Source organism: Dermacentor variabilis, chromosome 2 (assembly GCF_050947875.1).
Source record: "Dermacentor variabilis isolate Ectoservices chromosome 2, ASM5094787v1, whole genome shotgun sequence".
Taxonomy (NCBI): Eukaryota; Metazoa; Arthropoda; class Arachnida; order Ixodida; family Ixodidae; genus Dermacentor; species Dermacentor variabilis.
Window position 1 is genome coordinate 204468963 of NC_134569.1, and position 15994 is coordinate 204484956.

General features: G+C 48.5%; 1 protein-coding gene across 1 annotated transcript; it reads right to left on the reverse strand.

Moving 5' to 3' along the window:
• Positions 1-10150: 10150 nt before the first annotated feature.
• Positions 10151-15343, reverse strand: LOC142570636 (uncharacterized). The gene is made up of 3 exons (XM_075678997.1): positions 14657-15343; positions 14284-14332; positions 10151-10228 (listed from the first exon to the last, which is right to left on the reverse strand). Exons 1-3 carry the CDS (start codon positions 15205-15207, stop codon positions 10151-10153), a joined length of 678 nt encoding a protein of 225 aa, XP_075535112.1. The 5' UTR covers positions 15208-15343.
• Positions 15344-15994: the final 651 nt, after the last annotated feature.

Consider the following 15994-nt stretch of genomic DNA (forward strand, 5'->3'; position numbering starts at 1 on the left):
CTAAGTATATTTAAGTGATTGGAATGCGAAAACATTTGATTTCTCTAATTAATTGGTTACATTCATTATACGTGACGACATACATTGTCCCGTGCTCTTCACAACACTTCAGTAATCTACCTAGTCTTCAGTGGAACGCTTGAAGCTTGCTATCACTGTCACTGCTTAGCCTTCGGGCGGATCGAAAGGCCATTCAATGCGAAGAAATCTTGCCCCAATGTTGGGACTTTCCGGAATGTAAGTACTTGTCCCGCTTCAGCTTAGTGAATAAATACTGCGGTTTCGCTATAGCGCCAAGCAATGAATTCGACAAAAGCATGTTAGAATATTGCACGAAATGTTAGAGCCGTAGCTTTAGCAGCAGTATGAAATGAAGTAAGCGTGTGCTGACTGAGTAAAAACGAGCTGCTGTGCTAGGAGTCCTCGCCGAAATCCTGCCATTGCACAATTTCATTTATGTTTATTAAATAAAGCCAACGTCTTTCTTTGCAACGTTAACATCACCTACCCGTATAGGCTATGTTACAAACCTCTTTCTTGGACCGATCCCCGAGGTAGTGCCCCGCCGCTCGAATAAGATTACATCATTTTCAGGTTTGAGTTCTATTATTGTTTAGCAGTTTTAATATTTAAATGTGAGAAGATTTAGGATAAAAGGCATGCACTGTCGGAGTTTACCGGAACGTGGTGGCGCACTGGCGTAGTGGCTTTGTTGTTGCGCTGCTGAACCCAAGAGAGCCGGGTCAAGTTCCTGCCGCGGAGGAGAATTTCAATGGAGCTGAAGTGCGAGAACCCCCGTGTACCACGCATTGCGTAAAAGTTAAAAAACGCCAGGAGGTTATAATTCTTGCGCAGTAGCCCACTACAACGTGGCTCAAACATATCGCCTTTCTGCCACGTAAATCGCAGGAATTTAATTTATTTCTCATGTTGGTGGCATGTTTCGTGATCATTACGTGAATGACATTTTTTTCAACATTGCAACTTTCAAACTTTTTGCGAACTAACTAATGCCCTGTTTTCGAATTATGTGAGACTAAAGTAGGAGTGAGACTAAAGTAGGAGTAGACATTTCTTGAAATGTCTGAATAAAAGCGACAACGAGCTGATGTAGAATCACGAATTACGTCATTCGATCAGAAGCGCCGCTAGGCGAACGCTCAAGGCCCAGAAACACGTGGCCCCACTTTGCATTGAGCGCCACGTGTACAATAATATTGACTTGATTGCGAAATAGTGCTTTGATCATCCTGACTTTGCGAGAAATTGTATTTTTATACTGTGAGTTTATAAGGACGCTTAGAGAGAGGAAATTCCAAATATAAGTATATAAAACATTTACCTGAATTGGGAACGACTCTGCACCGCGGAGTATGCTTGCCAGGTTCCCAAAGTATTTTGGGAACCTGGCAAGCAGATTGCTTCTCGACGTTCATTTTCCTGACACGTGCTGTAATAAACATGCGTTCCGTGACACCGGTTGGGCTGTTTCATCCTCGAGCATTTGAAAGGCATGATCTGAAACGCAAGGAGCAACAGTTCCTCCGTACAAATGTTTTAACAACTACTCTGTTGTCAGGATCTCGCCCGTAAGTGCTGGCATGTTCCTGGAAGCAGTGATGCTGCCCTGCAAGTAGTTTCCGACAAAGAACGTCGCCAGCAACCAGGCCAAAACACCCAGCTATGCCGCTGAGACACCGGCGTTCAGACCTTGTGGACTACGACCCAGAAATGTGCTCACAAAGAACATGATAGCACTAGACAACCGAATTTGTTCCATCGGGTAAAGCAGGCCTTGGGCGTGAAAAATTGAAATATTTACGAAGCAGAAAGGGGTCAAGCAAACGAAACAAAGGAAGAAAGAGAGCCGCACATCGGCAATTGAAGGAGAGACAGACTCACGAACACCGACGTAGAAACAAAGGGACAAAAGGTGATAGAGAGCATATCTGTACTCGGAGAAAGAGGTTGACTTCTTGTGGAGCGCTGATAGGAGGATAAAATCGATGCGCTTTTTTCTCAGAAGAGCTTCACCGGAGTTCTGATCAGCGCAACGCAAATTAAGACTAGAGTTGATAGTGGAATAAGCGTCTACGAGAGCAAGTGTTTCGGGGAGCTTCATAGATAAACTGGCGTATGTCTGAACCCTAAAAACCCCCGGAATTGCCAGAAACCTGCAATCAATCACAGTTTTCCTCCTGTCGAGCGTGTACGCAAAGCTGCCATCCCTTGGGAATGTTCCTCTGGGTTTGATGGGTTCCACCAAGGTTTTCCATTCCAGGGTAGAACTCATCACTCGTTTGTTTCAAGATTTGTACCGTCTGCAGCGATGCTGACGTCTTTCGCAGTCACCGTGGCAACCTGACAGGAGTGATTCGGAAGCAACCCTATCACATCCGAGTGTTCATCGACAGCGAACATCCAGTACACGTTTGGGTCGAGAATATCCAGCCGTCGAACCTCCTCGACGATGCCATTAGGCAAGCATCCGTGCCACGGTACGATGACGAACCTGGGCCTCGGAAAACGATCCGACTACGTGATGTAGCGATGAAAGGATTGGTAGCACGAACTGTTCACGCCATTACATGTCCACATCGTTAAGAGAATGGGAAAGGTGCGATGAACATCGATCGAGAGGCTGCCTCCTTGTGCGATGAGAGCCACCGGAGATTCTGGGAACTCCTGGATCGACTCCATCGCGTGGAGCAGGCCCTCCCTAACCGTTGCTGTGACGGAAAGGAGGCGAGGCAGGCACGTAAGGAATAAAACGGCGAAGAGACCTCTCTTGCCAAGAGTTGGCGACATAGCTGTGTGGACTCCATTGCAGTGAGCCCCGTTCTGAGGCGCGGATTCGCCGTAGAATATTCTTTATCGCAAAATAGCGCAGTACGTTACGTTTTCATTGCCATCGCGCCACAGGTCAATATTCTCAAGCAGTACTAAACGAAAGGGGCTGCTAAGAGCCTTGTGTATTGATTGTGAGGGTGCTGCTTGCTTGTCACTCATTGACTACGCATATCTCCGTGGCAATGTCGTGTTCAATTCGACGTGATGAGCTCGAATGTATACAAAGTGAGTTCTAAAAAAAAAACAAAGTTCTGCCAAAGATTTCGCGCCTAGGTTCCTGAGTGGAGAAACGTCGCTTGTTAAAAGTGTGTTGCGGTGGTACAAGTGGCGTTATTGGTGCGCAGAACCACCTAGCGTGTCAGTCGTTTTACATCACGATAACGTATCGACTACACGAGGGCCGCTGCGCGAAATGATACTCTCATTCTTAATGTAGGCTCTTTGTTTACTAGGCGCTACTCACACGCCGTACGGCTATCGGTAAGAGAGGAAAAGGACACGCATATTTTAAGACATACAGCTTTTACTGTTCCGGAGATTTGGATCGTTCTTTTCCACACTAGATCAATACCACGCTAAAACGTCCGAATGGCCCGTGATTGGATAAAGCTATCTTATTGCTGCCACTTTGATTCCGTGTTGCGCATTAGGTCGGAAAGTGAAAAATGAGAAGAAATGCACTCTGAGATATTGCCACCATTGGACGCTTATCTCGGCCCCTCGAACCTTGCCTGCATTTTCCTTTTTTTTCGGTTTAATCAGGAAGCTTGCCTTTAGGCGAAGAACAGAGATGGGTTACACGTACACAAACCGATCTGTTTTGTACATGAAGTCTCTAGAGAATGAGAGGGGCTCAGGATTCGAGTCTTTTACGATACTGGGGCGTCTTGGACGGAGGCATGAGGCATGGCGCATGGCTTCGGCGGAAATGGAGTTTATGAAATCCGTTCCAATCCATAACAAGTGGTGTCATAGTTTAAATAGCGCGGTGTTACAAAACGGTCACCGATGATGTGCTCACTGCGCTTTCCAGTCACGAACCGCGTTCCTTTATCAGCGTGACATGACGTTCCCGAGAGGAAACTAACGAGGGTGCGGTGTTAAAAGTTAGGACTTGCAAGAATACCGTATATTGTTTGGGGAAACGACAAGCCCCAAAGGTTGAACATAATAATATGGCCCCGCGTCACAAACTAAACTTGGCAGTGGCTTAGCTCAGCTATGCCAGTATATACATAGCGTAAATGTACGGTTGTGTTTGGTTATTTTCCAGTCTTTTGCGCCGACTGGCAGCGGCTCGACTCTCCTTAACCTCCATGTCGAGCGCGCTGCATCAACCGTCTCTCCTGCACATTTATACGCACGGTGCGCCCTCCTCACGCATGCGCAGTGTCGGGCGGTGCCGCAATCGTAAAGGCGCCTTGTCAGACGTTATCGGCGCGCGTGCGAGCGTCATTAGACGCTGTGGGCGTCGGAGCGCGTTGGCGGCGTCTGATTACGTTGACGGCGCCAGTGCGTCGAACCATGGGTCGAACTATAGGGGCTGTTGTTCTCGCCAACGTGACGTAATATGTGCGCGCGTTCACGCTACGTCAGACTATATTTAGGCCTTATATGCAGCAGCGGGAGCACACGGCGCCGGCGCCTCTGCGGAGTCTGTGACGTCACACCTCTGGAATGCACCGCAGTCGGTGGCAGCGAGGGCGACGCAGCTGCACCTCTCATGGTGTCACTCGGCTCTCGCGCATGCGCAGTATGGCAGGCGCAGAAGCCCGCGAAGCTCGGCTCCGACCCGCGTAGTGTAGCTTTAGGCTACAAAATTCCTGTGTCGGGGTCGGCGCCAGCGGCGACCACGTCGTCGGTATAAAACACAATTCACAACCATGCATCCCAACCCACGCAGTTCGTCCGTGTGGCGCAGAGGGGTTAGTGAAATAATTGAATTTCTCAAAGTACAATGCATCAGAAAATTGGCAAAGTACGACTTGCACACAACCTCCAGACATGATAGGGTCGGATTGTAATTTGAATATACGAGAAAACATAATTCCGTTACGCGGAAACACGAACACAAACCCATTTTCCAGCGGTCGGTTGAGGACTGTCTTACTAGGAGCGGTCGCCTCGCTCGATTCTTTGCAACACCATCAAGATGGTGTTCGCTTGCTTTCGTGCATAGTGTTCGCCGCCCCAGCGTACCCAGAAAAAAAAAGAAAACATTACGGTTACTTAAGCAGCAGTTCCAGGGAAGCGTTCGAGAAACAGTCAGGGATCTTCGAATGCTATCGCTTTCTGTTCCTAAAGGCGAAGCTTAAGCGTCTTCCAATGTTTCCAAGAGCGGGGTGGTATTAGTCGAAGCAGCGTGTTTCGAGGAGGAGTGCATTAAGATAAAATGCTGCAAGAACAGTGACAGGCATTTTAGCCCAGACATGTCGGAATGGATAACGGCAAAATACCAACGTCGCGCTGTTTCTTATACTGTCATGTTTTAATGTATTTGTGCGTGCAAAAATGTTCTTTTTTTCCGTTAGCTGGTTCTAACCCGCGGTTGCAAATTTTCCAATTTCATCACTCCACCCAGTTTTCTGCCATGCACGACTTCGCTTCCCTTCCCTTGGCTCCCCCATTCTGTAATTCTGATGGCCTAATGGATGTCTGGCCTACGCATTACATAGCTCGTCCAGCTCCATTCAAAAGCGAAGCTTTCCTGCCAAGTTCGAGGCACATTTTTGTACTTATTTCGCCTCTAACGCCGAACGCGTTTAGCGGCATGGTGGCGCCATATAATATGGCAGAGTCAAGTAATTTACGAGTTTAACCATAGAGTTAATATAACCAACTGCAGAGGAAAAGCAGCGCCGAAAAAGGGGAAACCGCTAGGGCGCCGCCCTGTTGCTACTTCTCAATGTGGCCAGCGCGATTACGATTGAAAAGGCTGAAAACACGTACAGGAAGCATTACGCTTTGTCATTATAAAACGCATACCTTATGGCTTTATGAAAGTGATGTGTGAATATTAAGTTTAGAAAAAGCGCTCGCCCATTGCTTAACTTATGTAAATCACGATGCACGCATTCATTCAATAAAGCATGGCGCGAATGTCTGCTTCGAATCTGTGTGTCTTTGGCTGCCTTATAGTTTCGTACAGTTTAGGTTTGACACGTGATCGCGCGACATCGGACGCCATGGCACCTTCGTGGCTTTTGTGCCACACCCAAGCCCCGAAGTGCTCTGGCATTCACCTTCACATGTGAGTAAACGAATGTATCTTGTTCAGCACATCCCGCGAGTACACAGGTCTCGTGATGCATGACAATTGTTTGAGAAGCGTCACAGTAGAGCATCTTTTGCATGCGTAGCGGAGTTTTTATTTGCAGGTTTCCCCTCAGTAATAGGGAATTGATGGACAGGTGGATCCGCACTAGCGGAATTGTACTGGCGAATCTAGAAGCAAGTAAAAAATGTGTTTAGCTGTTGCACTTTGAACAATCATGCTTCTACAAAGGTCACAGCAGAAAGACAGCCTGATGGTGTGTCGAGTATTTCTGTGCCAGGAAGCGATCAAAAGGCGATTGCCTAATGTGGACGAAATCGAGTGCATGAACCCACACTTTAAAAGCGTAGGCATTTCATTATCTGTGCAATATTTCCAACACTTAATTGTATGCCATTTCATGTGACATATGTTTTCTGGTCCCAAATATCTGCAGCGAAACTATTTGCATGATCGGTGGGCCTATGGGACCGTTCACTTGCACTTGATGCTGAGTGTTTTACATGTATCCATAAACTGCAGATAGTCACATCAGATACCTACGAGCATTTTTGAAAGTAAATTATTTTAGAGAACACGCACATAATGCAATACTGGTATAATCTCAAATACCACTAAGCAGGTGGGACAGACATTTTTCTTGAGTAAAGTAGCAGGTAAGACAAGTAGATCATGTGGACAGCACCAGCTTTTTTCTTTATATCAGTATCTGCAAGGCGTAAATAACTTTCTTTCTCCGCCGCCGATTATTTTGTTGTATTGCAAACAGGACCCACCACATTAACGTGTAACACATATATGCTGTACATCACAGTAATACGAGATTTAATTTCCTAAGATAGACGAGCTATTTTTGTGGCTGAGTCAGTCAAATCACACTGCAAGCTGCATTCATCAATCTTCTGGTGGATTTTGAAAATGTTGGATTGCCATGCGGCATAATGTGGGCATAAAATTATACGTAAGCATGGAGGCTTCTTTCACGCACATACTGCACCAGTGAAATGTAAAAGGCACTGCCTTGAACCATCGCTCACAGTCGCAAGGCTAGTGACTTCATAAATTAGTATGCGCAAAGTGATTTCGGTGACACGTTTTAAACGCCAGCTTCTCAGCCGACACGCTACACTGTGCAAGAGCCGTGGTTTTAGGAGCAAGCAGGCAAGTAACTGAGCTATCACGCTGGCGGGTGCGATCGTTTGTCGTGAGTCATCTCGCTCTCACTAGCCTCCATAGCGGTGCACGAGGATCTCTGCCGCAAGGGCCACCAGAGACAGCGCGAGTGCAACGTAAAGAACCGCCAGGTACTCGTGCAACGACAAGTCGAAGGACACGGTGTCTTCGTCCACCCAGGGCCCCGGGTAACGGGAGGCGAAACGCATCCACATCCCGGATTCGGAGACCGCCATAACGATCCGCCGGTGCTATTACCTGCGGAGAGGCGCAAAAGGCGAGCGAACGCCCGTTTTGTATCACGTGTAAGCATGTATATATCAGAGAAACGGAAACGAAATAAACAGAGAGGAGATGCGGCAAAAGGGAGCACAACTAGACTGGTTGTTTTCTTGGGTATACCCTGTACTGGGGGCGGGGGGGGGCGTCACTTTCCCCCACCTGACGGCAAATGGCGACGCCCTTATTGCACTGTTTCATACACTCTTAAACAACAGTACACCCTCTGGGTGCTATCTTCCCACACAACAATAATCGTCATCTGTCTTGTCTGCATTTCATTTCTCTAACGCTGCAAGCCCGGTACTTCCAAGTCACGAACGGCATGCGCGTTATCAGCGTGACAGAGCATTCTCGACAGGAGAGCAACGAGCTTAGCGTTTTAAAGAAAGGCAACGCAAGCAGGACAGATGACGATTATCGTTGTGCGGCAAATATACACCCCAGACGGCGTACATTTGTTGAAGATTGTGGAATTATCTATCACCGGGATAATCTTTTTTTCACAAGTTCATGTGAATCCTTTCTTGTGTCCTATTCCCCTATTACGGACTTCCCAGCTACTGCAAATATCAGACATCCCCACGCCGTCCAATCAATAGTCAGCCTGCAAGACCAACACGGCCTATAGAGACGTGGCTAAATGGCACGTCATATTAGACGCTACTCTCTTACATTTGGGAGGCTGGTATGGAATCCCTTTTGTGAACAGAAGAGCGCGGTGATATTCTGCGAATCCCTACGCAAGCCCTGAGGCCATCCCTTCAACGTAGACGTTTACTTCTGTACAGGGCAGTTCAGTAGAACTACTCAGCTGGCCTTTGCTACTGTACATATTCGGCAAAGAACGACCATGCTTGTTTTCGTGCCTCTAAACAAGTAATGAATGTCTGAATCAGTCAGTCAATTTTACTAACCTGCCCAGGAGCAGCGTTATAAAAATACAAACAAGAAAAAAATTCGGCAGGGACGCTTAACACTGTTTACGTGTCGCATTCGAAATCATTTTACCGTTTGTAGACCTCGGAACGTCTTGAATGCACTCATTTCAAATACTCACGACATGGCGCCACTCCTCCTCCCAATTGGCTGCGCCATCACGTGCGTGCCCAATAACGCACGCATTAGGCACAACTTTACTCAGCCAGAACTGTGGAGCCGTCATGGCGCCGGGTAGGCGTGCACGTCTCGCACACCAGAGGCTCGGGTTCAAATCCCACCCAGACCGAGATGTACAAAGGAATTTTCTTTTCAAAGGCATTAACTTGATTTCTTTACTGTAACAGCCGTGACAAATTCGACGTTGATTCGAATATTCTTTACGTGTTTGTCACTCGTCGCGCCGTCGGCCATTTTTGGTGCAATCTTTCGGTCACGCCGACTATGACCAATTTTCGCTCAATCGGCGTATGATGCTTTCGCATTAAAAATATAAAATATAAACTGACTATAATGAAAAGGAACAGTTGAGAATAAAGAAAAGCCATGCTGAATTCACAACAGAAAGATGGAGAAGAATGCGAACAATGTGTGAGAGTCAATAGTAATTTAATCTATCCAGCCTTTAGATTATGTGCCCATGAAAAACCATGGGGTTTTAATGCTGGCATACAGGTAATCTAACTAAAATATAGCGTACACCTTTAAAAAAAGGAAAGGATGGATGAACACAAAAGACATTTGGGCATAATACTGGCACACAACAGAGGACAATGAAGGTTGCTAAAAGAAGCTCTTATCTATCGACAAAGGGAAGGCGAATCGAAAATGAACGCATTAGTGAGCAAGCACAGTAAAAAATAATATTGTACAGCTAAAGACGACAAACGTAAAGGAAAGTGAATAAGGGGAAACGAGTCATGTAAAATATACGTAAATGCAATTAAACAAGAACCCTAAACGTGCTAGAAAAAAAAACACTGGAAAAGTATACACATCTCCAGGCAATCTGAAAGTCTATTAAATCACAGGGCCAAAGAGAGCGCCTACACCGAGGAGAGACAGAGAGAGAGAAAATGATGCATAGAAAGGCAGGTAGGTTAACCAGAGATGGGGAGATGGAGAGAGAAAAGCACAAACAAACCGCCTACACTACATATAGAGCATTAGGGGGCGGCGTTCTGAAAGTATTCTGAAGGCTGGTAGACCGCAGGAACCTTCGTAACGCGAGCAAGGCCTTCACTGCGGATGTTCTTAAGCAACACTGACCTAAACCTTTCAGTTCTGACAATGGCAGATTGTCCAACTGGTCCAGCACTCTGCACATCACTTGTCTCTGGGAACTATATCGCGGAACGGACACAGATAAATTGTACTAACGTCTGATCCCTGCTGCATTTGTCGCACGTGGGGCTGTTGGCCATTCCCATAAGGAAGGCATATGAGTTCGCAATTGCCACGCCTAGCCAGAGACTGTACAGCATGGTCTGTTCACGTCGTAGTAGATGCATCGTATATACGGAGAGAACGAACGCAAACGACACATTGTGAACACGTTCGAGTCACACAGGGGCAAAGTACTTTCACGAGACATCAATAGTAGCCCAGCCGCCGCGTCTGTTCGAGAAAGCGGAATCAAGACACGTTGACCCCTTTCATGGACAGATTGGGCGGCTTCGTCGGCGTGGTCATTCCCGCGGATGCTGCATTGTCCTGGAAGCCATTGAAAGATCATGTTGTGTCTCTTGTCATGGCTGCGATGATATATCTGTCGAATTTCTGAGGTCAGTTCATTGGGTCCGTGGCGCATTGGGCTTTGTATGCACTGAAGGGCTGCCTTGGAGTCACTAAAGACTTTCCATTGTTGCGGTGGTTCCTGATTAATAAAAACAAGTGCAACACGGAGTACCGCAAGTTCTGCACCCGTCGATGTAGTCACACATGGTTTTTAATTTGATTTGGTCAGATTTTTCCGGGATGATGAGTGCAGCAGCATAGTTCTTGAGTTTTACCGAGTCATCTGAGGGGACGTGTTGCCGGAATCTGTGCACGTTGGCGATGTGTTCCAAAGTTGCTTGCTTCAAAGCTTGCAACGGTGCTCCAGCTTTCTTTTTGATGCCCGGAATTGTCAATTTACACTTGCGGCCGGTACTAACACCCCAATGGGTCTCATATTCGTGTAGCAGGCGTGAATTGTGGGGGAAAGTAGGACTGATGTCTTGCAATACTTTTGGCAAATGTTAAATGTGGCCTCTTTGCTGGCAGGCAAGCTAGATGGTGTGAGGGAATCCGAGTCAGGTGCCGGATGTATGCTCTCAGGACATCTGTAGCAATGCAGACTGTCAAAGGAGCGTCTCTGGAAATGGCTACTGTCGCAATCAATGACGTAGTTTTAGCAGACCGAGACAGGTTCTGAGTGATTGGGCTTGCACACTCTGGAGTTTGCGGATATTTGTAGTGCAAGTACTCGCATTTCCTAGTGGAGGGTTTTAAAGACGGCCGCACATCGGTGGAGAGCGAGCCACGCTCCGGTCGGCCATCAACATGCCGAAATGACCATGTCATTGCCGAAGTGAACGCTCCGGTGATGCGGGACCATCGTGTGACCATCGAAGTACTTGCGGAAGAGGTGGGCATCAGCACTTTTTCTGCACATTTAACTATGACCGAAGATTTGGCCATGAAGAGAATTGCGGCGAAATTCATGCCGAAGCTGCTCACGGTGGAGCAAAAGCAACTTCGTGTTGAAGTCTCACAGGACATGCTGGATTCCACAAACACTGACCCCGACTTCATGAACGCCATCATCACTGGTGACGAGTCTTGGGTGTACGGGCACGACCAGGAAACCGAATCCCAGTCGTCCCAGTGGAAGCTTTCCACGTCACCAAGACCAAAGAAGGCCCGCCAAGTGCGCAGCAACGTGAAAGTGACAGCAACTGCTTTCTTTGACTCCCGCGGTGTGGTACACCACGAGTACGCACCATAGGGCCAAACAATCGCCAGAAAGTACTACAGGGATGTCCTCCGTCGCCTACGTGATGCTGTGCGGCGCAAGAGACCGGAGTTGTGGTGAACAGGAAATTGCCGCACCCATCACGACAATGGTCCTGCACATTCCTCGCACTTGATTGAGACTTTTTTGGGCGTAAAACCGGACTCCTGTAGTTCAACAGGCCCCTTACTCTCCTGATATGGCCCCCTGCGACTTCTGGCTGTTTCTCAAAATCAAGATGCCATTAAAAGGAGCGCGATTTCCGACAGGAGAGGACATTACGGCTGCAACGACAGCTGAGCTAAACTCCATTCCGAAAGAGGCCTTCTCGGAATGCTTGCAACAATGGCAGCACCGCTGGGAGAAGTGTGTGGAGTCCCATGGAGACTACTTTGAGGGTGATTAGGTTTCCAACGCTCCAGTTATGCAACTTTTTTTTTACTTCGGCCAAAGGTCGGATGCTTTTCTAACAGACCGCGTATAATTAATTGCATGATGAACTACATTGTCGTAGGCACCTTTAACATCAAGGAATAAGACCGCAGCGATTCATTTCAGATGTTTGTGGTGCTGTGCATACGTTCGCCTCGATAGCTAGCCAATACCTCTGGACACACGGTGAAAAATTTTAAGTACCATACTACTCGTGTAAGAATCATTCTCTCCATTGCCTTGCCGACACAGCCAGTGCTATTAGACAGTAAGATGGCAATTCTAGTGGAGATTCGCCACGCTTGAGAAGTGGAACAAGGCGACTGGATTTCCATGTGCTAGGGACCAGGCCGTCATGCCATGATGCGTTGTATAGGCCAAGAAATGCATCTTGGCCTCTTGACCATGGTTTGCAAGGGTAGAGTATGTGATGCCATCGGGTTCTGGTGACGAAGAACGCCTGCACACAGCGAGAGCAGCCTCCAGTTCTTCCATGGAGAAAGGAGCGTCTATACGGGGATCTCGGGAATCAGGGGGTACAATAGGAACAGGTGTGCAAGGCTTGATCGTCGGGCCCGCGATCCTTGAGCAGTAATGTACGGCTACATCGGCTTCCCGTGTCCTTGAGGGAGGGCTAGAGATTTAAATGGACGGCGCTGTTGAGGAGCTGAAATCCGCGGACTGTTCTCGAGACAACCGACAGAGGTTTACGCAGATCGAGAGGCTCAGAAAAAGATTTCCAGCGTTGATTTTTCAGTGCAGCAAGGCGACGTCTGGCCTCTCTAAGGTCGCAAACCGATTTAGTCCATCTGTGCCGTCGCTCCGCTCGCCGGCGGATTGCACGGAGCCTCTCTATTTCCTCCTCAAAATCCGTTTATTTTTCCAATGGCCGAAAGGAACGCATAGCATCCTGCATGGCCTTGGCGATCTGAATTTTAAGTGTGGACGAAATGCCTTCTTGGCATGCGTCTTCGATAAGTGACTTAAACACAAGCCAATGCATTGTTTGTTTAAAATTTGATGAAACCTATTTGGTTAGGCTTTTTACATGTTCTGATAGGTAAGAATGTGGTCGCTTCCGTGGGTTTCTTTATGTGCGAACAAATGGACGCAGTGAGTGAGGCATCGCGAGACAATTGCTAAGTCTAAACAACTACTGTACGTACTATCGGCCAAAAAAGTAAACGGACCACGGCACCGCTGGCCGGAGCGGCTGCGGGGCCGCACCGGGGCGCTGCTATCTCGCTCCGCGCGCTGACGGCGAGAGTGCCCCGAGTGACGCCAGACTTCGCCCTCTCTCTCTTACGGATCCTTGTCACGCTTGATAAATTTCTAGTGCGCCGTTCGGTTGCTCTGCTGCTGACGGTCGCGACGAAGGGGACTGTGCATCGCCGGTAGTTTAGCACATGGCGCTGTCGAACAGTAGTGGACGGCCGCGGGGCGTCAAACCGCGCCACTGAGAAGGAACGAAGACTCGTTCTTGATGTTGTTTTGCTTATATTCACCATACCTCTCATATGAGTGCATTTCGCTGGCGTCCACCGCTGTTCGATTTTAGACAACACAACGAAAGCAGCCGCAACGGCGGCTACGGTGACGCGCGCTTGCAGGTGCCAAGCTTTACTGCCGGCGCGGGTTCTCTGTCGATATTACTTTTCCGGCATTGTCTCCAGCAGTGGGTTTATTAACTATAGCAGTGCGCCTCTTCACACTGCTTTAATTCGCTACTACAATACACAGTCCATTATGAAACTTTCCTTATAAGAGTACCGTCAGAAAGAGATGATTGGAAAGACTAATCGGAAAGACAAGTCGCTCGTCAAAGTTTATTCACGGAAGAAAATAAAAATTGGGGTTCCATGCGTTGAAGAGGTCCTCAATGGGATGAAAATTCGCCGTCGACTGCGATGACTTGGCCTACTCGCCTTGGCATCGAGTCATAGAGCGCGGCCACTAGCTCCGGACGTCCGCGTAGTGCTTCCTACTCTTCCTTCACGGCATGCCAAAGCTGATCCGCTGTGCCACCACACAGGCGCCGTGAGGCAAGAGTCTTCTTCAACATTGCCCAAATGTTCTCGATGGGGTTAAGATCAGCCCCGTTAGGCGGCCACGGAAGCTGACGCACGGCGTAGCTCTCCAGAAGTGCACTCCCAGCGCGGGCTTTGTGCACAGGGCTGCGGTCGTGCTGGAACATGTAGCACCCGTCCCGGAATGGCCCGTCCAGAACGTATGGAATCAAGTGCTTGACGAGGAGTTCGCAGTACTTCGACCCAGTGAACGAGCCCTCAATCCGCACGAGTGGGCCAAGGCCGTCCTTACTGATGGCGCCCCAAACACTAACCGAGCAGCGGCGGCTGCTGAGCACGCTGTGGATGTGGCCGGGGTCATATCTGGGCATATGAGAGAGCAGTCATTAACATATGTCGGGTACAAAACTTAACGCGCAGCCACCTCACTCTGCTGTAGAAAATAAAATAATGAAGGCTTAAATCATACCCTGTCTAACATTCAGCTCGCTGATATGCAATGACGCAAAAGAAACACTTCGTAGTCAATACTGCGCCTACGTGTAGTCATGCAGTAAGACGAGAAATGAGGCTGTACAGCATTCTTAAGGCTAGTATGCGTTGCAAACAATCCCTATTTTTTAGCACTGACTAGCTATGCAAACTTTACCCGCAACTTCCCTCAGCTGCAAGGATGACAGGTCGTACCTGCTGTTCAACGGACGCCACAGACGCTGCTGTTGGTCCCAGCGTGTGCTGAACGTTGACTCATCCGTGAAGATGACCTCCCGCCACTCCTCTGCAGTCCATTGCTCGAACGCTCGGGCAAAATTCAGTCGCTCTTCCCTCTGCTTCGTCGTCAGGTGCGGCTTCTGAGCGGCAACGCAGTTCATGAGACCTGCCTCTCGCAGTCTGCTCCTGATAGTCTCGCTGCAGCAACTGAGGTCCAGTGCGTCGCGAATTTTCCTGGCGTTCAGAAAGGGGTCAACAACAGCGGCAGCAACTATCTGTTGGTCCTCTTCCAGCGTTGTAAGCCTTGGCCGCCCACTGCGCTGAGCATCAGCAATTCTGCCGTATTCATCCCTATAGGCTTGAATAATGCGGTTCACCGATGTTCTGCTCCTCCTAGTGCGGCGGCAGATTTCACGCTGAGGGACACGTTCTATGCTAAGCCGCACGATGCGCCTTCTCTCCTCGATCGGCACCCGGGATGGCATTTTTGCGACGAAACGAATGCGACCGTTCTCGTTTTTAAACATTTCCTAGTCTTCCAGTGTCCAATGGCTGGACACAACCATATCTGGATAGCAGCGCGCACTACAAAGCGCGTCGCCGACACCGTTCCAGAGAATAAAAAGGAAATATTGAACGCCGGTGTCCTATTGGCCCCTTTGCTGTGGCACCGCAGATCAGCTGCATCATACCGCGAAAGAAGGGTGGGAAGCACTACGCGGACGTCCGGAGCTAGTGGCCGCGCTCTATGACTCGATGCCAAGGCGAGTAGGCCTAGTAATCGCGGACGACGGCGAATTTTCATCCCATTGAGGACCTCTTCAACGCATGGAACCCCAATTTTTATTTTCTTCCGTGAATAAACTTTCACGAGCGACTTGTCTTTCCGATTAGTCTTTCCAATCATCTTTTTCTGACGGTACTTTTGTAAAGAAAGTTTCATAACGGACTGTGTATTGTAGTAGCGAATTAAAGCAGTGTGAAGAGGCGCACTGCTATAGTTAATAAACCCACTGCTGGAGACAATGCCGGAAAAGTAATATCGACAGAGAACCCGCTCCGGCAGTAAAGCTTGGCACCTGCAAGCGCGCGTCACCGTAGCCGCCGCTGCGGCTGCTTTCGTTGGGTTGTCTAAAATCGAGCAGCGGTGGACGCCAGCGAAATGCACTCATATGAGAGGTATGGTGAATATAAGCAAAACAACATCAAGAACGAGTCTTCGTTCCTTCTCAGTGGCGCGGTGTGACGCCCCGCGGCCGTCGACTACTGTTCGACAGCGCCATGTGCTAAACTACCGGCGATGCACAGTCCCCT